The 27,032-nt window shown below is 36.8% G+C and overlaps 1 protein-coding gene across 1 annotated transcript in view; it reads right to left on the minus strand.

Annotated features, from left to right (window-relative positions):
- The window catches only part of LOC103462895 (CUB and sushi domain-containing protein 1), a 221,121-nt gene that overhangs the window by 50,400 nt on the left and 143,689 nt on the right, over nucleotides 1–27,032 (minus strand). Inside the window, exons 40-52 of the mRNA XM_017303877.1 lie at nucleotides 26,329–26,424; nucleotides 24,218–24,334; nucleotides 23,450–23,659; nucleotides 21,441–21,629; nucleotides 19,715–19,892; nucleotides 15,740–15,885; nucleotides 14,965–15,045; nucleotides 9,127–9,243; nucleotides 8,487–8,558; nucleotides 6,597–6,743; nucleotides 4,182–4,370; nucleotides 3,740–3,925; nucleotides 3,431–3,628 (exon numbers count right to left, since the gene is read on the minus strand). Of these exons, the coding sequence (XP_017159366.1) occupies nucleotides 3,431–3,628; nucleotides 3,740–3,925; nucleotides 4,182–4,370; nucleotides 6,597–6,743; nucleotides 8,487–8,558; nucleotides 9,127–9,243; nucleotides 14,965–15,045; nucleotides 15,740–15,885; nucleotides 19,715–19,892; nucleotides 21,441–21,629; nucleotides 23,450–23,659; nucleotides 24,218–24,334; nucleotides 26,329–26,424 (1,926 nt within the window). The remainder of the gene's footprint in view (nucleotides 1–3,430; nucleotides 3,629–3,739; nucleotides 3,926–4,181; nucleotides 4,371–6,596; nucleotides 6,744–8,486; nucleotides 8,559–9,126; nucleotides 9,244–14,964; nucleotides 15,046–15,739; nucleotides 15,886–19,714; nucleotides 19,893–21,440; nucleotides 21,630–23,449; nucleotides 23,660–24,217; nucleotides 24,335–26,328; nucleotides 26,425–27,032) is intronic.

A 27,032-nucleotide genomic window follows, 5' to 3' on the forward strand; every position in this document is an offset into this window, starting at 1 on the left:
TCCCTTCTTCCCTCATTCGTGAACAAGATCCCCAGATACTTAAACTCCTCCACTATGTATAAAATCCACCCTATAAAAATGCATTGTCCATCATTTGCACTGTTAGAATACGTCTCGTCTAAAAAAGGATGCAAGTAAAGGTTACAGCAGACGTTAAAGGCGTAGACAAAGAAAACCTCTCTATAGATCACAGACCTATGATGAAAATGGTCCAAGTTAACATTTAACAACAATGACCCTTCTGATATTTTTCTGACTGCTCACTGCATTTTAATCCCAATATGTCTTCTCACACACACACTCAACAATATTTAATGGATCTTACCTAAACATTTAGTTTCTGCACCACTCCACAGGCCATCAGCGCCACATTCTCTCACATGTGACCCCACCAGCGTGTATCCATGGTTACACATAAAGATGGTGGTTGCTCCAAACGTAGTCAGTGTCCCCAGTTTCGTACCAAAGGGTGGTGTAGGAAGCTCCCCACAAGAGATGACTGAAACCAAAAGAGAGAATGTATTAAGTAAAGACCTAAAACAATAATAATAATATAACTAGAAATCTGGAAATGGAGAGTTAGGAGTGAGTTGAGGTGTTTTGGGCATCTGATCAGGATGGGCTCAACCTACTGGAAAGAATCCAGGGTGATGACCCAGAAATCACTGAAGGGACTACATATCCCTTTTGGGCTGGGAACACCTGGAGATACCCCAAAATGAGGCACCAGGACATAGCGGACAGTTTCTGCAATGGCCATAATATCTGGCCATCAAAGTCGAGACATAAATCTGAGAAGAGCACTGAAAACTCTAAATGTGCATATCAACACTGTTTGTGGTTGGAGTACGACAGACCACAAGAGAAGAGACACTGGATACCGAGCAGAACAGGAAGCAGTGCCGCCAGACGGAAAGAATCAGGTTCAGCTTTAGTTGTAAGATCAAAAAACGATCAGCTTTGAATATGTTCCTTTGTTCTTTTTTGTCCAAACAATTGGAAATGCCTTTCTGATTCTTCGCTCAAATGCTGTTGCCATAATTTATCTGTAGTAAAATAATGACAGATTTAGGAAGAATATAGTTTTCAAACTTATTGTCATCTTTAAGGAATTCTCCTCAACTTGCCTAAGCTGCTTTAGTATTTGGTTAGCCAACTTAGACAACGAGATTACTTAAAATCGACCTAAATAAATCACAGTTTTAATCTTAAACACATTTAATCCCCTTACTTTTTCCTCTCAGTGTACACATCTCAAATTATCATCAGCAATTCATGTATTATGCAACACTAAGAAATTCTGGATTGGAAAGTTTTCGCAGTCACAATGTTCTCACTAAGCTTTTCTTTATGAACTAAGCAGCAAAGACACATTGCAGAATACCACTAGTATTTGAAAAAAAAAAAAAAAAAACGTCTTTGCTTGCCAACATGCAAATCACATTTAGGAATCACAGTCTATATTCCGCATGAAACGGTTATCACAGCCCCAAGGTGAAAGGCAATGCTTAATCTCCTAAGGCATTTGGAAACACATACACCCCTCATATCTCAGAAGGATGAAGTGGAGAAGAAAGTAGAAAAACTCATGTGCAGTCTATCGAGTTGATATAGCGTGCATCTACCTTTTGGGATAAGCTTTTATTTTCAAAAACACCATTCCTGCATTGTGGTTCCAACACACCAAAACATAAAGCTCACAATTTTGACAAAATAACAGAAGGTACCCCTATTAGAAGAATACCTTTCTCTGATTTTTCCAGCTGTCTGCTTGTTCCAGGGTGGGTTTGCTGTTTTGATAACTAATTCATGACAGGTGGTGGAAGTAACTGCAATGCAGTTTTATTCATGTGTTATTCTTTCAGTGTGCTGCATGTCGCCTGCTCACTTTGTTGCATCATTGTTTGAGTGTCTCTATGTATAAGGCGTCTTTTTCATCTCTTCTTTCATACAGCTGCTCTTTTCAACCATAAAACTTGTTAACAGGGGTCACATAGACTGCGTTTCATGTGTGAAGTACAGAGTACAAACAAGGCTTAAAGACGTAAAAACATTTCTTAGAGACATATAGCCATAAAATTGTGTAATACATCTCACATTAAACGATCAGAGTTGGGTCTCTCCTCTGTATTTGCAAGCAGATTAGTAACATTTGAATGAATGAATTAAACTTTCGGAGATTATGTTGTATTATACTGGGGCTGGGTGGCAACCACCAGCTAACAAATGTGATAATACAATTACAGAAATTGTTTTGTTGACAAATTTTGCGAGTTTGTACTTATTGGTCACACAGAAAAGGACAACATATATTCTTCTACCAGAAAGCTTAGCTATGCAGGAAAAGTGGGTGAGGTTCAGAACAATTAGGATGGATTTATCATAAAAACAGTTACACACTTACAGTCACAGGATTAATAAACAACACTATTAAAGAGCTTCAGTTTCAGGGGAAAGAACAAAACATGGCTGAGGCACCAGGACATAGCCCACAGTTTCTGCAACGGCCATAATATCTTGCCATGCAGATATTAAGAAAACATGTTGTGTTATATTGGTGTTTATTACTAGAAGTGTTGGCAACCTATCTTTTTATGTTTAAGCCAAAGGAACAAGACCAGGTTTTAGCTGCAGCCGCCGTCTGATGGTGCATTGGTAACAGAGTTTGAGTGACATCACAGTGTCCTGATAATTACCTGACTGCTGAAACACTTTAACACAATTAAAACTTAAAGAAAAGTCCAGACTGACGATGTGTGGAACAATGAGGCTTTTGGTAGTTGATACTCACTTATACATTTTATACAATAAATTCCCTATTTGCTAATAAAAAGTATTCCCTACATGAAGTTGTCCTGAGGAAACTGAGTCGCGGTACACACCTGTGCACATCAGGGCAGCAATGCTCCTCAGAACGGGAGCAGAAGTTACATCAGCTACCTGACTGCAGCCTGAATTTAAGCTTTTTGGAAATACAGTTTGCTATGAGAAGTTTGCAAATTCCCAGCAATCCGTCACAGTAGGCAAGATTTCTTTGGTCTTATTTCTTCTTACTAGTCATAACTAATTAAGCTTTCGTTTGGTAAGCACTTACTCAAATTAAAGACTTTGCTATCACCATTTTTTTTTTCTTAGATGACTATAGGGTTATGCAATGGTGAGCAAGCTTGGCTTCTCTGCTGGGATTCCTAACTCTTTTGCAACTTTCAGCAGTGTGCAATCTGCAAACCTGTTTGTTTTTATTAAAACAAAAATCTTAAACCCATCTAAATTTAAAATGTGTACTAAAATACATCTTTCTTTACTTTAAAGTACTGCATGTAACCGTCTGTGTCCTGTAATATTTAACTATGTCACAATCAAAAATAAAATCTCAAAATCAAGTGGCCTAGAGTGTACACCTTCTCATGAATAAGTGAGTCAAACTTACTCTTGCACGTAGCTGGGTCATCCAATCCTTCCCAGGTCCCGTTGGCGAGGCATCGGAGAGTTCGATGCCCGACACCCAAATAAAAGCCTGTTGAGCACTCCAACATCACAGTGGAACCAAACTCAGCCAGCCTGCCAATGAGCAGGCGGTAGGTCATGTGCTCTGTCAGGACGCCTTCAATGCTGGGACAGTGCACAGCTGTAGTGGGAGGTAAAAAAAAAGAAGAAGAAAATGTTTCATAGGTGAAAAAAGAGACTGAAATTATAGCATTATTTTATAGACAGGTGGATTCTGGTTGGGATCACTTACGCAGGCAACGGGGAACTGAACCTGTGTTACTCCAGCTGCCATCCTCCAAACACACAGCTGACACAGGAGCACCAGGGTCAAGATGGTAGCCATAATTACACTGATAGGTGACCTGGCTACCAACATTATAGTGGTATGCATGGAAGCTGCCGTTACCGGGAGTCTGAGGTATTCCACATGAAACAGCTGCAAAAAAGTAAAAAATAGAACAGAAATAGAACAGAAAGCCTTTATTGTCATTGCACTGAAATAGTACAACGAGTTTGGGAAAACAACTCAATGGTACAAGGTAGAACATTAAAAATCCTAAATAGCTCTAATTCATCCCAATAAAACATATTTACTAACAAGATAAATAGAATACAAAGGAAATCTTCAAAATTGAAAGGTCTTAGAAAATAACTATGCCACTTTTATTCAAAAACATCTTTTGGCTGCCTACCTTGACAAACGGGAGCAGGTGTGTCCCACTGGTAAAGCCCACTGGAATCAAGCCTGCAGGTGGCGTTGCTTAAGCCTACCAGGCGGTAACCATGGTTACAGTAGAACTGGAGTCTGCTACCTGGATGGAGTTTCGTTCGGTTGACCACGCCACCATTTAACGGAGGATCATTAATGCTGCAATAAGAAGCTTGAAACGGAGAACGAGAAAGACAGATGAGAAAAATGATAGAAATTCACAAGAAACTGAAGCGATTACCAGCCTGATGCTGAAAATAATTATCAAGAGCGCCTGTTAATTTTAAGAGGGATTTTGAGAAAAAAAAACACGCTAAATTATCTCTGCCTGTGCAAGCATTACAGTGACTTGAGTCAACTTACAAGAAGTTAAAAACCTGTGACAGACCGTATAATAGAGCAATTATTTTTGAGTAATAGAATGGGTTTGTTCTCAGAACAAAGAAAATGCAAAGTTGATTGAGTACAGAATGGTTGGATGAATTATGATAGCCCACTTTTGTCTCCTGTTTACCTAATGGGGTCAGCGTTTCTCTCAGATATGTTTCCTGAAATGAGCGAAATAACACCCCACCATTTCTACAAACCTGTCATCCCATCTGAGTGTCTAACATATGTCTAACCCTCTTTACCTGCTTTTTTCTTTTTAAACATTATTACACTACTATTGCACTATTTCATCCAGTTAATGGTATAGGGCTTAAAATATCAGACATCTTGGTTCTACCATCTATGTGTCCATTTGACACATACTACCTAAAAACGTTTGGTAGTCAAGTATATTTTCCCATGGAAAAAAGAAAATTGTTGACAGTACTTGTAAGAAGAAGAATTAGTTTTATGGACTTCAGTACAATAAAACAAACAACTAGTTTTTGACAACAACATGAAAGGATTTAGTGCTATGAAAAACTTATTAATCCTCTTGCAGATTTGTTTAGTTTGTTTTTGACACAAAAATATGTCCCACCAAACAAATTTTAATGTTACAAGAAATGGATGCAATATGTTTTCAAATAGGGCTGTTATTTAATAAAGTAAGAAGGTTCCTAAGTCTCCCTAATTCAATTAACTTTGATCACTGTCTGCAAAATTCAGGAACTTATTTAAATAGAAACTGTCTAACCACACAAGGAAGGATAAAAACCGCTTGTAATCACAAATGACAAAAAGAACACAAATGACAACTTTAAGTCATTTTTCTCTTGTTCTCCAAATAATTTAAGTATTTATATACTGCCAGATTTATTCATAGGTTGCCCAAAAAGCTCTACGAATGAAATGGAGTCTGTAAAACAATAACAAGATAGAAAAAAAAATAAAGCAAATAAAAAATAACTCTAATAAAGATCGATGAAACATAAACACTGACGACTCCACTGCTGTGTTTCAGGAGGATCACTGGATGCACACATGAACATTAATAATAACACCATTTAACAGCAGAAGCCAAGTCAAAGGATGTGAATATTATGAAAATAAAGCGGCTAGTATTAAACGTCATTCTGATCAGTTCAACCTACCAAGCAGGAAGCCAAAAGTGATTAGCATGTATTTGCATTATATACTTTGATTTGTTTACCTCAGCACACCAGGGTATTAATAATGTATATGAAGTGGAATATCTCAACCATAAATCCCTGTTCTGTGTCGCTGTTATCAGCCCATTACAGCTCTGTGGGGAACAGAACTCAAGACTGCTGACCAATTTCAACTATAGATTAAAAATCCATCAACTTTATTTCCTCCATTATTTTTAAGTTCTGTGTCACCGTAAATTACATTTTATAATTAAGAGTATCGGCAACCTTACAAAAAAAATGTGTACAAATTTAAGATGCCACTCACAGTCTAACACGCATTAATAAATCAAAGCTATTAACTCCCTTTTCATATGTAAGCAGCTTAATGCATTCAAAAGAATGCTTTCTAAATGATCATTGCTCACTCTACCATTAACACATTATTCTCATGAGAAGAAAGGCATTAGGAGATCATTATTAATGCTAGTCTGAGAAATTAGCAATCTTTTGAACTATGTGGGGTGCAAAATGTTCCTAGATTCTGAGAAAGCAGAGGCAGGGCAGAGTAGGTAGTTGTCAATCATCCAGATGGGATGTGAACTATCACCTTGAAAACTGAGACTCCTATTGTGACATATGATAATGCAAAGTAACACTTCGTTTCAATCAAGTCATTAAATCAATCATCCACACCTCACAATGAATGAAACTAACAAGATAGTGTTTTTTTTCCCTTTCTTTCTTTCATTCTTTGAAAAAAGCTGTACAAAAGCTCCAAATGCAGTACTGAACAAAGCGGGACAAAGACACGTGAAATCTTTCACATCTGATTATCTGCTGATGTCTGAAAGAAAATATAAAGATGCTGGCTGTACCCGAGTATCGTATCTTGAATCCCCTCTTGTTAGTCGCGTGGTCAGTGGACCATCGTAGATAGAGCTGGTTTGTTTTAGACGTGAAGTTCAGCTGAGAGGAATGGTTACCACTCAGAGCAACAAGCAAAGGGCTTTGTCCTGATGATCCTAGTAAGAAGCACACATATACAGGGCTTTAGAACAAAATTCCTTGTTATCTTGAAGGATATCCGCAATATAGAGAAATTGCAACTTTTTGTATTGTGTCTGCCACTGTGCAGCATTGCCATTGAGAGATTGTGTTTAGACTCAGTCTTTAAATGCTTTTGGCATTGATTTTCGACACTGTTTTAGAATTGGAGTCTTCCTGTGGTTCTAGCAATTGCAGTGGATGAAGTGAACATCCACTGTTGAGTCCGTGTTGGCCACACTTCCTAATACAAACATTAACGGTCACCTTGCTCATCACCTCTTCACACCTCAGGTAAGCTTCAGTAAGGGTCATAATCAAGCTGGCACTGGCAACTGGGTACAATTTAAAACTTTGCTACTCAACCAAATAATAGCCGAGAGTCCAGACCCTCTGTATGAAGAGAAGCGTAGAACAGAGGGTCTGGTTTTTACCAGGCTAGTGTAGCCACAAAGACAGTCATTACGTAAAAAAAATAAAAAAGAGGAGGATACTGCACAATGGCACAATTGTACTACTGTGAAGTTCAATAGTGTCAACATAAGTAGTTGTATTTTGTTGTAAGTAGGGATGGTATATGGGCACAGACCACAGTTATTCTGACAATGTCTTTAACCTCGTGAAAAAAAGAATGGCAGAACATTTCTGCTTTGTGCATGTGTAGATAGAGATGTATGCATGTGCAAAATCCAGGGTGCACACATTTCATGCTTGTAAATCAAAATCTGCATTTGTGAACACATTTTGCTACCTTGGGGAGCAGAATGTCTGAGAATTTTATCTTTGCCCATTCATAGATAAGAATCCTTGTGTTTGTAAGAAATACAGTGCATATTTCCAAAAAAATCAATACACAAGTTACACTTTTTTTTCATGGTCTCTTTACAGATACAAGGGAAAACACTTCTTGTACAGCTCTGCGCTAAAGGCCACAGACGTGCATGACGAAAGAACATTATGTGAGAATCAAGACAACAGACGGGCACTTAAAACTTTATGAAGTCTAAACCGTTTAGAAAACCTACAAATGGGTCTTCAGAATGGATAATGACCCAATGCATGTCGCCGGGTAGCTTCAGAACAGCAAAATCAGTGCTTGGAAGTAGGAATCTCTGTCCCATAGAAATGTGATGGAGTTTGCTAGCATAGAAACCTGCAAACATGACTATTGGAGAAGCTGGTGGAAGCGCAGCCAACACATTCGATTCAGCTCATACAGCGAAAAGGTAATGTTATCAGTTAAAAAAAATTATAGATATGAAACTTCGCCATTGGGAACATTTTTGTTAATAAACAATCTGGTAAATAAAAGTGACTTTGATCATTCAGACTGGCCCAAAATCAGAAAGTTTATATGTGATTTAATATCAGACTGTTAGGAAAAGAGGTTTATGTCCACACAGTGTATGTATGTTTCAACTATGCTGTATGGGAATATCACCAAGCTGCTAAGAACTGCTACATATTCATGTATTAGGTGTCGTGTTGAGCTTGTGTTTACTCATCAATATCTGAGGGCACTTTGTTTATTTTAGCAACAGTAGATCAATTAGAAAAGCTCAAGTAAGATCAGAACACTATAAAAGGAAACGAAGAGCTGTGTATCTAGTCATATGTTATCATTCATGGATAAAAATGAATTAAAGCTTACTGCCAATGGGTATCTTTTATGTATATTAATGTTGTCATGTGCAACAGATAGTGATGAGAGATTTGCATACCATCAAAAATCTCCAGTTCATCAAATTGCTTCTCACTGTGGAACATCTCTACATAGATATTTATGGTGTAACCTGGGAAACAAGACAAATGTATTAGACTGCATGAAAAAGACGTGTATAGCAATTTAACATTGTTTGTGCACTGTTTATACATAAAAAGCTAATTCACAAGTTACACACTTTATATTCATCCCTTGACAAAAACGAACATTTTTACCAACAATAGACTCATGTAAGCCTTATCTGGGATTCGAGTCTATTTTTATGTTATTTTTACACAAACCACTAGGGACCTTATTCATATCTGTGCCTTGGCAGTGGAGCTGGGGTTTGTCAGGGATGCCCCTTGTGATGTCTGAACGACGTGACAGTTTATCAATTATTGTACTTGAGCTGTAGAAAACATCCTCATTTTTCATAGGTGGGAATGAAACCAAAAATGTTATCGACTGCAGCACTTCTACAGTGCAGGACAAGAGTAGTTACAGATGACACTGGCAATTTACTTTTAGTTGCTGTTCACCTACAAGCTAGCATTAGCCAGACAGGAAAAAAGGTAGAGATGTTACAGTAGCATAATTCCTTATTACACTAACTACGCAATCATATTCAGAAAACAGAATGCCATCAAATCCGTTACCTGGAATCATACGAAGGAGCCAGGAGCAAGTCTGGCTGTTGGGATAGTTGCCAGGAAACCCAGGACTTAGTATGACTCCTGATGATGAAAACCTCTCCTCATTTGCTGGGCACTGAGCTGGAGAGATTAAAAATAAAGCGAGTCAGGTAAGAAACCACTAGAGAAGGGGTGGGGTTGCAAATGATTGGGAATAATGTGAGCTGTGGAATGCCAAAAAAAAGGCAGAAAAAGTACAAAAAGGACACGAAAATAACTATCATGCACTTACAAATACAAGATTATTCTGTTTTTAAGTGGGTTCTGTTTGGTAGTATGGTACTCAAAGGTCATGGAGATTTGCTCCCAAAAGAGGAGCATTACAGCATTTGCTATAATGCTTTACTTTGCTTTAGTCTATAATGCTTTAGTCCCATATTTCATATATAATGGACAAGGAAATTGAAAAATGAGAGAAAGAGAAAAACGCAGAGGTAAGGCAAAAAGTATAAAGGGAAAGGAGATAACGAGAAAGGGATGGAAGGATAAAGAGATTACAAGAAAACACCCTGAGTCTACCTCTACACTTACAGAAAGTGAGAAAAATAAAGAGAACTGAGAAGACAAACAACGTATGCATATACAACAAGATATACTTGAGCCGAGATAATACATCTGTCAACACCTGAATCCAAACACCTAAAACATGTTTTAACTGGTTATGCTCATCTTTAAAACATACGTTAGGTTCAGAAAACAACTTCTCTAGGATTAAAATGTAGCCAATTACATAATTTTCATAATATATTTGAATTCTAGCAAAAAAAACTTAAAAACCACTGATTATTTATTGTCAATAGCCTTAAACATCTACAAGATCAGTGAAAGGACATAAGAACAAACTTTACTCAAACGTTGCAGCTTTATCTTTGAGAGAACTTCTTCTTTGCTTCTCACGTCTTCTCATAAGAAAGCCGTTTTTATCCCCTTTGTTTTACAATAGAAAACTATTTTCTATTACTTTAACAGGGGGATCTGTACCTTTTCAACATGCAGCTCAAAGCTCATTTCAGTCACGTAGAAATCACAGTATTTATCTCAGCCCTCACTCCACTATGCTTCCCAGACTTGATTGGATAACAAATGTACAGTATCTTCTAAAGCTGATATAAGTTTAACATCCAACATGCTACAACCTTTCACATTTAATTACTTAAGTTTTGAATTAACCTGTTCTGTGTTTCTTTATTAGACATAAATAAAAAAATAATAAAATAAATAAAATAAATTAAATAAATAAATAAAAACTAACATCAAGTAGCTAATATTTATCTCATAGGGATTTCAGATAGCAATTGTAATAATTAATTTTATAGGTAAACAGAGACGCTTCCATTATAAAATAATACAGATTTCAATCAAAATTTTATCTTAATATGTTACTTTATTAATAAAATCACACTGAAACTCTTCCAGGAACCCTGATTTTTTCTACCTGACTATTAAATCAAGTGTCAAATACACTTCATTTCCAACATATTAAAGCAGAGTTTTATATATATTGTGCCTTACCTTGACATTTTGGGGCTGGATCTTCAAAAAGCAAGTGGGAATTAAGCTTACACATAAGCTCTGCTCTTCCAATCAGTGTGTAGCCAGGTAAGCAGCGATACTTCACAATATCACCTAAAAAAATGGAATAAAAGACTCTTTAGGTCACCAAAATACATTACATATTTCATATTTCAACAACTTCTATATATATATATATATATATATATATATATATATCCATGTTTTCACCTCTCGCCCACATTGTGGTGGTGGATAAAGAACAGAGGAAAGCCGTTGTGGTGGATGTAGCAATACCAAGTGACTACAACATCAGGAAAAAGGAGCATGAGAAATTGGAGAAATACCAGGGCCTCAGGGAGGAACTGGAAAAGACCTGGAAGGTGAAGACCACAGTGGTGCCTGTGGTCATCGGGGCCCTCGGGGCAGTCACCCCCAAACTGGAGCAGTGGCTCAAACAGATCCCAGGAACAACATCAGACATCTCAGTCCAGAAATGTGCAGTTCTAGGCACAGCCAAGATACTGCGCAGAACCCTCAAGCTCCTAGGCCTCTGGTAGAGGACCCGAGCTCAGAGGATGAAACAGACCACCCGCGGAGGGTGAGAAGGGAATTTTTTTAAATATATATATATTTAAAGTACCTTGAACCTTTGCGCTTATTGCTGATTTTCAGATTTTATTAGTGAAACAAGAAACAAAAATATATATATTTTAAATAAACCATTCTGTCCAATTAAGATCTTGCAAAGTAAAGCAAAACAAAATACCCAGAATAAAAACAGAAGAATTTATTTATTCCATGCTTGAAGGGAAGGATTCGAGACTATAATTTGTACACACAGATCTACATTTCCACAAATACTAAGACAAAGTTTTAAAACGGCCTTTTTTAGGTGCCTAGAAACATATTTAGATTTTATTTTGCTCAATGACAAAAGTGACATTTTGCTTGAAATGAATACATTACATTTAAACACTAAAAGTTTTGCATCTCTTCAAATAATGTTTAAAATTTCAAATTGATCAATTCTTCTTTCTTATTTCCTTCTCATTGATGATGCCTTTTAACTTCAAGAGGTGAGCTTGACAGGTTTGAATTCTCAAAAGCCTTCCAGCAGATTCAATTCTATATATATATTTCAAACCTTTTTGACGAGACTCAGACCACAGGGCACAGACAGACACAAAGCTTAAAACTTTGTTTGAACTAAACAAACACTAACACTCACTTTAGCCCTCAGCTTACTTAAAGATTTATACCTTTAGAACATCAAAGAAAAAAACCTTGTGCCTGCTTAGCGCTGTTTGACGTGCATAAACCATTATCTCATCTAAAGGTTTGCACAACTTCCCTGTTTCCAGGTCCAGAGCATGTCCCCTACACCGCAACTACTGACACAATGCTTTCCTGTTCTGTTCCTCCTTCAGCCCAGAGTGGAGGTTTGAAAAGAGCTATGTGTGTAACTGTAGGCCCCAAGACAAACTGGCAACATGCGATTCTCCATCACGTTAAAATGTGAGATCCTGGACACGAATGCAAACCGACTCTGATGCCTCAGGAGATACTGAAGGTAGAAGAAAGATTACATGTCAAGCTTTTCAACATATCCTACTTTAAAAATGTGCACATTTTAGTATGAATGTTACTTTTACATTTTAGTTCAAAAGAAGGACTTAAAACTTTTAGAATAAGATAGAAAAAAAGCCAAAGTCTTATTGGAGCCATGTGACTCATTTCCATAGTATGGGAAAAATGTGTAGCACTAAAATAGATTGAATAATTTGCAGTCTGTTGAAAGAGCCTAAAGAAGAAGAAAAAGGTGCATTCTTCTATAAATCTGGTATAAATCGCTTTGAGAAATTCTATGCAGAAATTCCATAAAAACAGCTAGCTGTTAAAACCTCATCCTATTACATCTACTATATTTAAAAACCTCACTTGTTTCTATTAGTTGTGGACATAGTTACCAAGAGCCATTCTGAAGTAGCCCTATATGCAGCTGAAATTGAATTCCTGCATTGATTGAATTTGATTTCATCCAGCAACACAGACAATATTGAATTTCTCTCTCTCCCTCTTTCTCGCTCACTTAAAATACATATAACTATATATTATTTCTTATACTGTAAGTAAAAACCATCTTAGCACTATTGTATGAGAAGGTAGCACTTATAGTTTGCCATGTCTCCGCTACCAGGGGTGCAGAACTAATATTTTATTAATCAAATAATCTACTGATTATTTTGACGATTAATTGAGTAATTGAATAAAAAACTGCACAAAATAAAATGGTAACAGCAGTATCAATATTGGAGATCGATACAGGTTCTGATTTTCATATCTGTGTATCTTTAACAATTACTTTTCTGTATCTTAACAAAAATGTTCTGTAACAACTCATTTTTTTATGTCAACCTGAACAAAAATTACACAAATCTGAAATTATACTCAATTTAAAAATACAAATAATAAACCAGCAGATTCACAAACACTTCTAAAAAATGTGTATATACCAGTTTTATTTAATCTTCAGTCAATTTATAGATCAACTCCACTCAAACAAAATTTAGAATTTATTAAACAGACCTCAATCTACGTACAACTAAAGACRTTGCATTAAACAAATCCCTGGTTCAGAGACTGTCTGAGCTTCTCAAAGCAAAATCATGTCTTWAATTTATGTGATGTTCGCATGAGAGTGTTGTCTGATAAAAAAAAAACAGGGGAACCGCTAGGAAAAAAAAACCCTTTTCAGTCTTTTAGTTTTCGAAATGTGACCGYAGGGGTGTTGACCTGACCTCAGCCGTCTCAACAGCCGATTGCTGGGCTGTCAAATGTCTTTTTTTTTATGCTTAGAGCTTTAAGACTTAGACTCCTGAAGTAAATGTCTAGTAGGCTGGGAGGTTTTGTCCAGGTGGCATGTAAGGCTAAACTCACCGTAGGGCRTCAGGTCATGGAAAGAGCAATTCAGACACAGAAAGCCAGTAGCTCAGCAGGCAGATTTGTCTTTTAATCAGAAGGTTGMTAGAGTTCAACTTCCTAAGGTTATGTGCAAATGTGTCGTTAGATTTAATAAATCCAAAACTGTTCACAATGGGCCTTTCACTTTGCCTTAAATCAAAGTAATTGATTACCGATCAAAATTTTAAACCCAYGTTGGGTTCTCACAACGAAATAAAAACATTTCATTGGTCATTGGGAATGTAAATACAATTTATGTAGGCAAAGAGAACAGCAGAAAATTAAACAGAGCTGACAAACGCTAATTGGCAAATGATGTTATTATTATCTGAACAGTGTTTTGAGCTGTAATTGTTAAAAATGAAGGAGCTACTAGTTCATGTTAGCACTGTAACTAAGTGYAGAATATTTAATTGGCGAACTATGAACATGAATAAATTCAGCTTGGTTCAAAGTGAACTGGCAGATCACTGATAGAAATCTTGTTCTYTAGCAGAAAAAAACAAACATTATTAAAGCTTTTCAGCTTCTTAGCATGAATTAAATATATTTTCATCAGCTGAGTGAGCATCCTTTCAAACAGATTCTTACTCCAATGCAGTTTAACCACCTTCATGTTTATTGAGGAGCTAATTTAGCAAAACTTGAYTTATGGATTACATCGAATTGTATCCTCAGACTATTTGGTGCAACACTTCGTGGTGATGATTTGATTAAAGCTCCCTAAATAATTAGGTCAGAAAAATAGTGGTCTGGTGTGTGTTACAAAATACTGAAATAAGATTAGACTTYATGCCTCTGTGGGCCTGATGATGGTTAACTGCATTTCCTCCTCTTGTGGTAAAAATAAAGAAAAATCTAAGGCAATGGTTAGTTTCATTTTTTGTAAATATGCCAGTCTAAATGAGGACTATCCCCTGGTACTCATGTTAATGCCTCTGCATCTTCTCACACTGAGAAGCCCCAGAGCCAGATGGACACTTTGTATTAAATGTGGAATAGTTWAAAAAACAAAAAAACAATTGTCATWTTCTGTAGATATGCTTGGTACATACCAAGTAYCATGATTATTTCTTACGATAATAAGTCTGCAGAAAATGAGTCACAACAAGCCCGATTGTGTACAATATTTGGTCGTTATCTCGTTGTGCACCAGATCAAATAAAGCTGATAGAAGTGATTTAATCTGAAAAGTGACCAGCACAGTTTAATTTAGAATTCTTCAGAATTCTAATCTAATCTTTTACATTATCAGGTCAAGTAAGAGCAATACAGGTTTGTCTTGTAAATCCTGAATACAAAAGAAACACCTTTAAGGACTACTACCTATGTGAAAGTCCTCGTCTTCGTAGATCATCTCTGCATTCTCCACAATAGGAGGAGGTGGGCATTTCTTCAGACGATAAGCTGGGGAAAAAAGGTAGAAAAAAATCTTATGATTACAGAGCAGCAAAATGTGCAACATTATTGTACATATGTTTCTTTACTAAAGTGTGGGAACCTGTGTGCAATCCCTGTAAAAGATGATTATTTTTATTCATGTGTTTTTATTTTCCTAACGCTGTTGTCATAGACACCACAAAGATCCCAAAGAAGCACTGTTCTTATAGATAGTTGATCTTGTTCAATATTTAGTTTTAGGTTAGGTTTATCACAGCATACAGTCACAAAATTATTATTTAGGGKATATACTTAAAACAATTTATCAACATATTAATAATAACATAACTTAGCTTATGGCTCATGTAGTCAGAATAAAGTGCTTAAATAAACATTTAAAATAATCTGCCCAACATGGTGTTGTTGATGCAGAACATCATCTCAATTGAAAACAGAGATCAAGAGAGTTTACAACCTTCCTCAAAGCTTGGAGCAGAAMATTTGACTGAATCTGTGCCTCTAAAATAACATGATTTAAAATGGTGATTTTTAAACAGTAACAACAGATAAACTCTACAGGGTCTATAACGAAAACCAATAAATCTGGCTTTATCAAGTTCAAGGCTTTGACAGTTGAGTAGACAGCTTGGCAGACAGGCAGGCAGATAGACAGAGACATGAAAACAAAACTTAATATAAAAATGTAGGAGAATTGARTTACCATGGAAGTTGAGGATAAAGAATCCTCCAGTAGAGAAGTCAGAATGAAAGCGAACCAGGACCTTCGAGGTRGAACTGTAGGCMGACTCTAATGCTGTGTTACCACTGAAGACTCCCAGCTGGGGACTAGATGTATCAGGCCCATCCCTTAAAAACGAGAAGGATGAAAAACTGAYTACATGCAAACTGGGAGYGAACAAATCTGAAAGGAATTAAATGTATTGTAAAGGTCCATAKGTAATCAGGACTTGAAACTGAAGGCAATGAAGAAATGACAAGAGGAAATGAAAATGAGGATGACCAAATGGTTGAAGGGGAGAGAGTCGGCCAGAAACACTGGTGTTTCTGTAGCTGCTGCTTGGAAACGCCAACCCAGGAGATGAGGATATGCTGCAAAGAGCTCTTGTTTCTAACTCAAGCTGCTTACGGYAAGCATCGGGATCAAAATATTTTCTMAAATATATTAGAAGGGTGTGTTACAAAGACTTAAGGATGCTTCATTGTCACTTTAAGCATCCATCAATTATYTTCCAAATAGTTTTGATTCTGCATTAGCTCCTGCTAATGGTTTTAGTTCCAGCTAACGGCAAACAGTTTAGTTGTTTCAGTGGACGTCTCCTGTGTACCTGAAAACTTTGAGGAAGTGTAGCATCTGAAAACAAGTTACATTTTACAATCTCGCTCYAATGTGGTTTCATCTAATTATCTTTTCAAAATGTAAAGATATTGAGTTTTCTCAGTATTGTTATTAAATCCTTAGGTTTCTCAAGTTAACTCAGTGTTATTCTATATACCCAACCTTATCTGTAATGTATTTAAAAACTTTGCTTCTGACATGAATTGCTCCTGACAAGTATAGAATTCAAAGAGCAAAACAAAATACAATTTATGTTAGTGTTTGAYTGGAGATTAAGGRCAAACAAGAGGGATCAGTGTGAACTTCTTGTTATGTGCTTCATTGTTTGACGGATTTAATTAGAGCATTAGAGATAAACCAAACAGTCAGCGTTAGTAAAACAAAACTTTGAAAAATCCACACGCTTGTTAACAAAGAAGGAAGGGAGAATTTTTCAGCACTTCCTGTATTTTTTTTTATCAATCTTTAAAACCAATTTCAAACAAATTTATTGAACAAAGTGCACAGATTAAAGGCTTTACTTCACTCATTAAATATTGAATGTTGCTGAAAGGTTACATTTCCTATGGTTGCTAAATGACCAGTTTTAGGCTTTAATGAACATGCCATTGGATTAAACAAGGGTTTTAAAATTTTAATTCATGAGGAGGGTCTGGGATCTCTTGCCTCCTCAATAATTCAGTCTTCTGAAGGTGTTGGAGCTCATTTAACATTATAAAATTCTGCTATTTAGTTGCTTTAAAGGAAAGGAAAGTCAACATTCTGTGGTTTTATTTTGCACCTACATAGCTAAATAAACTGAATTTATATAAATCAAAGAAAAAATATATACACACATGCACGCACGCGCACACACACACACACACACATATATAAGGGTTCTCAAGATACAGCATAAAAAAAAGATTTTATCTTTGTTTTGCAGAGAATATAGTGGAATCTTAAAGCATCTATCATTAATATTTATATAATTTTGCAAATCCAAATCTGAACTGCAATGATAAAGGAAAATGTCACATTCTAATTTTATAGAGATTTTGAGAAYGTCATTGTTTTGTCTGTCTGTTTTTTCTTTTTATGCTACAGAGGGCTTTATTATAATCAAATAATGTAATTATTGTATGTCTGAAGAATGCTTTGACTAATACACCATGGATAAAAAAACATATGTATATTGCCCATATACATATGGACAATCCTTGACCTTTGACTGTGTTTTTTTTCTTTATGCTGTGATGTTGGATCTGCTGCCTACTGTGCTGTTTCGCTGATATTAGGCAAAAATCCAAATGCAACTGGTTAAAGACCACAGGGACAGTTAGCAGCTCCTCACATCTGGATGCATATTCTGTCACATAACACCCCAGAGAAAACAAGGCAGACACACATCTGTGTTGTGTTAACATGATGTAATAAAGCACAGCCAAATTAAATCCACTACGCAGAAAGAAYAATGAAAGTTTAAGCTTGGCAGTTTCGCTAAATTTGTTGAAAGAATGTGTTCAGTTAAAATCATAATRAAAATATTTGAATGAATAAGCAGATTTCATTTTATGTAACCCACTCAGACGGTTTATTTCAGAAAATAATCACTTAAACTTATGTTTTTAAAAATCTAACACACCCTTTTGGACCATCACTAATATATTTTGATATAAAATAATTAAAGATTTAAAATGAAAATGCTCATATATTCCATACTTTCCTGCCAAATTTTAAGTGTCTGTACCTTTAAGTGCCCGTAATCAGAAAACCTTCCAGAAACTATCAAATCATTATACAGCAGCATTCCACATGTTAATATCCAAGTTAGATGTGTTTTACTTCTCTGCTTTTATGATGCATTTAATGAAACCAATCCCCATAACAGAACCTATGTTTATTAGAAAATATTCTGTCTGTGCACATAATCTAAATCGAAATTGGATACAAGTCTTCTGCGTGCCAACCTTCCACATGAAAAGCACATTTATGTTTGTCAAGATCAATTACTCAAATTGAAAATAAAAGCAGTAGGTAACTGATTGTAATATTAGGTATCTTTGCCAGTTGATTCTGTTAACATAAAAATAATTGCAAATTCAGTGAGCCTTTGCGCCAGGACCTCTAAATCTGTCTAAAACCTTGGAAGGTAGATGGTGATGGTATTCCACTGGGTCTGCAAAAAGCTCTACTCTCTCAAGTGTCAGCCCCCAGTAGCTTCCAAATATATTCATGAAATACAGCAGGACTGAGCCATCATGTGTGTACTCATCCCACATTACCAAGCTCTTTTGGTGGCGTCCATATATGGATGCAATTTCGTAATTTAGTTCCAAATGAAATGTACCAAAAAACACATCAATCATAAAAATCAATTTGCAGTAGCAGAATAACTCAGTGCAGAGCCTCTCCATGRCTAAATGCAAGGTTCTATGAGCTGGCCAGATTGAAAAACCAGAAGCCACAAAGTGTGAATTCATTGCATCCCCCTTCACCTGCAGCTACTTACTCCCCAGAGCGCATTGCTTGAACCTGAAAATAAAAAGCCAAGTACCAAGTCACCCATCTAAAAGCAAACTTGCAACACCTGCTCAATCCTAATTTCCTTTCTGATAAATCTGTTGCTCATCTTGATTTTTGATAGGATGCATGATGCACAGCCTAGCCGCTCTGCAATCTTGTCAGACCCAGTTGAGTCCTGTTCGATTTGTGAATCCAGATCTGCCACTCCATTCATTAYATTTCCCAAACCCCACTGACTCTCATCATTACTTTCAGAGTTCCCAAATCCTCTGTGGGCCTACATCTGGGCATAGCGCTGACTTAGATTGAATTGGTCAGTGTTCCCATTGTAAATGCATTACTCTCACAGTCCTTGTATTGCACTCTTACCTCCACACTGAATCCCATCTTTACAGCAGTAGAGGYGATATACTGATTGCAGAGTGTACATGTGTCTATGTATTAGRTTTAAGGACATATAACCTCTGCTACAAACATGMATTATACCAATTTAAACAGCATATCATTTTACAACAAAYTGTTTGAGACYTAAAAGCAATTCTGGTGCATGGCTTTGTAAAATCAAGACAGTCTCTCAATAACGTATGATGAAAGATATTAAAGAAAACCAGTATTAGACATCCTGTGGGGTTAGAGAACACTAAGCGCATCCCACRAGTTTAAGAAAATTTTGATTCCATCGGGCAGCATGTCCATTACAGCGGAACAGGGAATGGGTGAATACATCCTAAACAGAACTGTCAGTGATGCAAAAACTGTACGATGAGAATCCAATACATCCACCCTTTTCTGTCRTGAATGYTATGAATGAGTGTGAATTTCCCCAAGACTTACCAGACAGCAATATAATCTGTGACTGGCTCTGTCTGCAGCAAAGTAAAGTTGATGTAAACCCCGTGGCCATGGGGAACGCTGATGAGCCAGCTGCAGTCTTGGGAGTTGGGGTATTCGTTGGGGTACTGAGGTGAATAGATGGTCCCATTCTCAGCTGTCACATTATATCCGCAAGGAGCTGTAAGAAGCAGAATTATGAGACTGTCAGTTTGAAAAATTGAAAAAAGAACAAAGAGACAGGAGTTACTGTTAAACTACAGAAGGTGAGGCATATGATTAAACTTGAAATCGTTCTTTGTGACTGAGGCACAAGCAACCATTTCCGTAGTGACTCCAGAACAAAACAGGGAAAATTCAAAGGTTAATTTATGAAATTAAACCATCAAAGTTAAACTCTATTTATCTCCATACAAATTAGAAATAAAAAAAWATATATAATTACATCCTTCTTAATCAATGAAAGAATGTTAATTGGAGTGTTTCCACTAGCACTTTGTTGACTTATCTTTATCAATTAGGTCAGAATCRTTCGGGATGCAAGGCCTTCTGCACCTCAGCATCATCTTCTGCTCCCTACAGCAGATTTTAGACAGGGCTCCAAAATGTTATTATTATTTCCAGTCTAAAGAAACTTATTGGTAAAATAAAAAATATTTTAAGCCTTAATCTGCCAGASGTATAAATAGGTTTGGGCTTAGTTGTACCATTACCCTCCACTTTGCTTAAGTAGGATTCAATGTAATTCAAGTAAGACATTCAAAGCCTGACAGCCATCAGGCTTTCACGACAGGATAGTTCATTGACTGAGCAATGAATGCAGAGAAATTTCCCATATCTGTTTGGTTTGGTTCAGTTGAAATACTCATGGGCTATTTCCAAGACACTGCCCAGGAAGTATGGCAAACCACTTTAACATATTATCATAAAAGCCTTTAAGGCTTAATTGGGATGAATTGGGATTCCTGAAGCAGCAGAAAGGTACAATGTGGCCAGACACACAGTAGCTTCAATGGCTGAGGAAGCCAGAACTTAGACATGGAAGAAAGGAATGTTCTGGAAAACCTTTTAGCAATTTACAAACAGAAAGCAGCCTAAAATATGTGAATGCTTTAATATGGGAACTGCTGAYTCAGGCTGAGAAGACTGTCAAACAGTGCAGGAAAACTTTGACGAGCCCTTCAATTTGTTCCACATGCCCTCCTTGGAAGAGGCTGTGCATGAAGGCGCAGGARAAAGTTATTTCATCAGAATAGCCCAAGTCACTGACAAAGATACATGTAATGAAATTTATCTGAGTAAAAGTAGTTGAGATGGTTGTAATGTTCAGTTTGGACAGGAAGAAACTCAGTCTATCTGAAAGGTACATTTCTACCATAAGGAAATATTTTATCAGTATTTGGTTTGAAAATATTCCATCTTTATTAAATGTTAAAACATCTTGCCACAAGCGAGACTGTGAGCTATTCTAAGACCCATGTTTCAGGTAGACCAGGGCTTGCTTGCTTGTTTGGTCTGGACCAGAGTCTGGATGAGATTCCAGACTTGTGAACAAAGACGACTACCCAAAAATTAAACCAAGCCCTGTACAAAACGCACTAAAGACATGTTCACGTTGAAATGTTGCAAAGAACATATTGAATGAGTTATAGTTTCCACAAAGATGAATGTGGTGGACACCTGAAATTTAATTCTCACTTAGAGTTTGATTTAATCCAGTTTTTCTTACCCTCACAACGGGGAAAGGGGTGATTCCATTTCCGATTTGTCCCATGGAGGCATGTTAGCACCTTGTGTCCAATCAAAACATAACCAGAGTAGCACTGAAAGGTTATGGATTGTCCAGCACTGTAGTCACTTTTGATAATGTCACCATTTGGGAAAGGAGAAGGATCCTGGCAGTTCTGAAGCTGATAAGCTAAAGATAAAAAAACAAAAAGAACATAGAAAGAAAAGTWACCACAGAAATAGTAGCAATTGGTTTCACATTATTCTTRGTTTTGGTGATCMGAACAGAAACATATGCTACTGTATAGTAAACAGATAGTTGAGGTAAACATACACATATTAGACAATAAGTGTTAAGAGAAACTTTTCTCTCTTATGTGCACATATGTGCATAACATGTCAGCACTTGCTAGAGGAAATACCAGYGAATGCTTGTCTATTAAAGGCATATTTTTCTCTGCATGGGTGTCATGGCAAGTGAAGCCTTTCCATTAAATGTGCCTTTCACAGTAAAAGAAGGTGACTGACATTGAAGTCCTTGCTACCACAAAGGGTGACAGAACAAGTGGCGCCTAAAAAGCACTTGAAAGAACTCGCACAACTCACACAAGGTCATCTCAAACACAGTCTGTAGTGCTCTGCAGTCGTCTGAATCACAGAAAGCATGTTTGGTAAAAGTAGGATCTAAAGCTTAGGAAGGATCTGATGACATATTACAGGATGAAAACATTTTCAGAATAGCCCGTGCTATCACGAACTACGMKTACGTGGAATAATGTGAYATTAAAACAATATCCACAAAGCAGATATCCGAACTATTCTGGCTAKGACTTGGAAACTCAAAAGTATAAAATGAATTTTAGAAAAGCAGTAAGCAGAAGTTTGGATGTACTGTATGTAGGCCAGACGAAATGCTTGTGGAAGCAAGAGAACTTACAGTTTGGATATTACAACCAACATTTTGGCTTCAACTAACTCCAGGAACAACTTTCATAATTTTTGTGCTGAAAAGTGCACTTATCAGCAGTGCAATGTCAGAGTGCCAACGCCTATAACTAGAATTAGAGCTCCCTTAAGCTTTTATGTGCCACACTTGGGTTCAAATGGTAGCGTATGGGTACATTTTCCCAGTATGTTTACAGTCACATTTTTGGCTTGAGCACTTATCCAGCTCCGGTTGCACAGGTGTGCACACAGATATGCAGTTTCACGACCTTTTAAGCTTTAAACACCTGAGATTGCATGTGATGCAGAGTGGCACTGGAATGAAGGTACACTCTGCTTGGGTTGTAATCATGAGGTTCTGTGTGTGCTGTAGCCTCTTGCCAAAGAATATTGCTGTCAGGTGTCACTGGGTGTTACTCATTGTGCGGAAGGATTTTGGCATCCCTCAAACATAAAAGTAGGAGGAGGGTGACAGGTGTTACAGTATTAGGGGACTTTCTGTTGCAGAGAAGAAGAAAGAAATTAAGATGTGTACATAAATGTGCATTAGCTTATGTGTAAGTAAGCCTTGTTCTACTTATCCTGGCATACAGGCCCATAATGCAACTCTCGTGTCTTTGAAGTGAAACACTCAGGGCTACAAGTAAAGCCTGCTGGACATGATGCCAGTCTCTCACAGGGGTTTACTGGCAATCCATCTTTTTTAATGATGAACGAAAAGCCACAAGGTTTTTAAAGTCTTTAGCATGACTCATCCAGGGATCAAAGCTCGAAACCTCGTAGCAATGTGTTTTTTCATCCCATAAATCATTTCTTTGAGTTGCCAGGCTTTGTAATTTGGCCGCTAGGTTAGGGGTTCTTAATTTATTCTAAGCCTTTAAGAAGACWATTTTTTCCCCCCTTAATAATTTGGGCAACCACTGTCACCCCCTACCTCCCACCAAATGAGAACAACAATAACAGCAGACTTATTTTGAATTCAGCCTTGTTCTATCGTCGATGAGGCCTTCGGTCAATTTCTGTGGTCGTTTCTCAAAGCATACCTTAAAAATGACTGCAACTTACCCTGGTAGATCAGTCTGAACCCTGGCCTGTTCTCTGAGTGGTCACTGTAGAAGTGGATGATTGTCAGGTGAGTAGTGCTCATCAGTGGTGGTGGAATCTGTGAGCCTGTGAATTGACCAATGAGAGCAGAGCTGTGTTGTGGTCCGGCACGGACTTCAAGAAAGTCGTGGTTGTCCTCCGAGGAGAAGTTCTGGAACTGAACATGGGCTCCTAGTAAACAAGCATAAAAGGTACATGTTCAAAACCAGCAAAAGAGAAAAAACACTAACAAACAACACGGTACGTGATAACATCAAACAAATCAATACTAATGTTTATGCATGAAGTCACATGCCAGGTGACTTATGCTGAATAGGTCTAAAGAAAACACAGTTGTCTCCAATATCTTAAAGATCAATACATATGCTGCATTAAGCCCCTTAACTGTCACCCTCAAAACACTTACATATTGTCAATCGGTCCATTAGGACACCAGTTTCATGATGACACTGGTGCATTTGAAATGGCCAATGTTGTCATTTGCAATTTTAATATTTATATATGTGGATAAAACCTTTATAATCATTTGGGTAAACATGTACCAAGGCGTCTGTAGTAGCCTGTATGTGTGTTTACAATGTGGTCAGTCACCAACTCACATATGAAAAATATGCGGGAGAATTTGCACTAAAAAAAGCATGTCTACGTGTCCAATATAAGCCAACAAATATACCTAAAATGACATGTTCTTTTGAGAAATGCTCCTTCATCCAATAAAGCCTAACTCACCATATCCAGCTGGCAGGGTGATTTGCCAGGTGCAGTCCAGGTTGCCAGGGTAGTTGCCAGGAAAACCTGGACTGAGGATGACACCACTCATCTCAGATAGGACCCCACCGCAGCGTGCTGGCAATGAGCGAACATAAAACATTGTTTATAAATGTGAAATATACTCTGGGGATTGTTGCTTTTATCCTTAACAAATGTGAACATGAATGAGCTGCAAAAGGTTTCCAAAGTACTAAAATGTGTGCTGTAAAACTAGAATTAACAAAAGAGTAGKGGCTGTTGAAGCACATCGTTAAATGAATCCTGATATGTGAACAAGTTTAGCGGGAATTGTCTAAAAAGAGCTTCTGAAGCTGTTGAATAATTCAATCCTAAACACAAACATGACCTTGACAAAGGTCAGAAACACCAACTTTCCAAAGCGCAAATTCTGTTGGTGCTTGCACCATCTTACACCATTATTTGACTGATGGCTGAACTCACAACAGTGGAGAAACTTCTTGGTTTCAAAAACTTTATTGTAGACTTAAAAAATATACTAATGGAATAAAAATAGATATGAAAAAATATTTCGTCCTTACRCCTCAGAAAGATGAGTAATAAATATATTTTTTAAGCAGATCTACAGGGGGGCATTCATTCGTCATACAGTTGTTTTTTCTTTCTATTTTGTGGAAGTACAAAAGTTTTAGATGTACCTCTTCTGTTCTAGCACATTGCCATGTAATATTCTGTGAAGTTTGTGCCTGCAGGACATCATTTCCTTCCCAGTACAGAAATAATTCATAAAACAATGTAGCCCACAATAAAATGTGTTTGTGTTTGTCTGGGCAATACCTATGCAAAGAGGTGGTGGGTAGTTCCACCGACGTACAGTGCCAGGCATGCAAGAGATGTGTGAATGACCCTGAAAAAGATAATCCAGTGTCTTAGATTYATTACATAAAAACATTAATACATTCATTTTATACTCCGGGAAAACATAAATAGAATTGAAAGGTGATATTTAGATACAATGTTAGCTTTTTTTGTTTTTTTTTTAACAATCAGGATTACCAAAATATTTATATTTGCTCAATGCTAGAATAATGACAGAATTCTTCCCCAGGGTTCTCACAATAGTTTGCTGGAATTTGGACCAGTTTCTTCTGACAGAGCTGGAGTAGCCGAGTCAGGTTTGTTTGTACCTTTTTAGCTCTGTCAAAATTTGTTCTAAGTGACTGAGATCATGGCTTTTATGATGGTCACCCTAAAACAGCCTTTAATGTTATTAAGCTATTTTATAACTCATTTTATGGCATTCCTAGAATGACTATCCAGACAGAAGACTCATACTACATGTGCCCAAGCATTATTTTTCCTGGCTGATGTTCTGAGATGATCCTTTAAAATGTGAGTGTTGGKCTTTCCTGCCACACCCTTACCTCAGTTTTTGGACTAATGGCTTCTTCTTTGCTGAATTATATTTAATTTAAAGTTGGTAGAGAGCTTGTTTAACTGTGGATAAAGCTACCTTGTCAGCTTCAGTTAGAATTTTCACACTGTCTTTTTTGCTGCTGTTCTGGGTTTCTGCATAAACAGCATAAGAAAAGAYATCCAWCTCTATAAAGCACTRTCTGTCATTCGCACTTCCTGAATGGCATTGTGGCTGGACATTATGTAATGCAGGTGTTTCGGGTGTTGCCTCAAATACATTAACATATGGATCTCCCCAGTCAAATCATATGTTGCAAATTAACTTCTTTAAAAGCAATTTCTCTCTCATCATAATTTCAAATGCATCTTTTTAAACTGCGTATATATCCAGTATACAATTTTTAGACATGGAATTATATATTTTTTAAAAACTCTATTTATACAGGTTTTTTTAACATGTATATGTATTTGTTTCAAAAAAGGGCATTTTACATTGAACCAGCATTGTTTTAATGTGGTTCTTCATTGTTGCTGACCACTTTTCACACGTAACTCATGATTACAGTGTGGAGAACAATGTACTTTTAACAAAACTGTGTAATTTAAAGGACATAATAATTGATGCATATCATAAACATCACAGGGTTGCTGTGTATGTTGTGTGATTATTACCTGTAGTGTGTAACCAGGTTCACAATGGAAGGCTACCACCTCATTCACCATGTATCTGTCTCCTGTTTTTATGCCGTTTGCTGGGATCATTGGTTCAGGACAAGTGGTCAGCCCAACCGCTGCAACAAAAAAGAAAAACACACAAAAAACAAAACAGATTTTTTTTTTATTACCCCAAAAGTATATTTTAATGCACGTTGCTGTTTTTTTTTCCCTGAGCATTGCTAAGCCCCTGGGTTAAAAACCATTGACCTGAAAAAGTAAATGCGATATGATCGTTAATTCTTAACATTTTAAGCAGAAAAATCCCACTTCCACAAACTTCCCATTCTGAATGTTTTTAAACCTATATTTTAGCATAAAAAAGCAATTTATTATGTGTAAAAGCAGCAGGAAATCTCTTCCATTTTGCTTTTCTCCATTCATAGGAATTTGACCTTTTCTCAAGGCTTTAATTATTTGTAGCACACTTCTTACTAGCTTACATATGTATATAACATTTATTTATTACAGCACATAGATTTATTCCATCTCTAAAAAAAGTGAATAAACTTATGAAAAGAAATGAGAAAGTTGTATTTATTATTTTTGAACAAATTCCCCAGCATAAATTGACAACAATATTTTAGATTTGATAAGTACWTGAACAAAGAAAAGTTTTAGAAGATAATAACCTGGCAGTGAATTTGTATTCCCAGCACAAAATAGGTTAAACACATCTCTAATA

Source organism: Poecilia reticulata, linkage group LG3 (genome assembly GCF_000633615.1).
Source record: "Poecilia reticulata strain Guanapo linkage group LG3, Guppy_female_1.0+MT, whole genome shotgun sequence".
In the NCBI taxonomy this organism is placed as follows: Eukaryota; Metazoa; Chordata; class Actinopteri; order Cyprinodontiformes; family Poeciliidae; genus Poecilia; species Poecilia reticulata.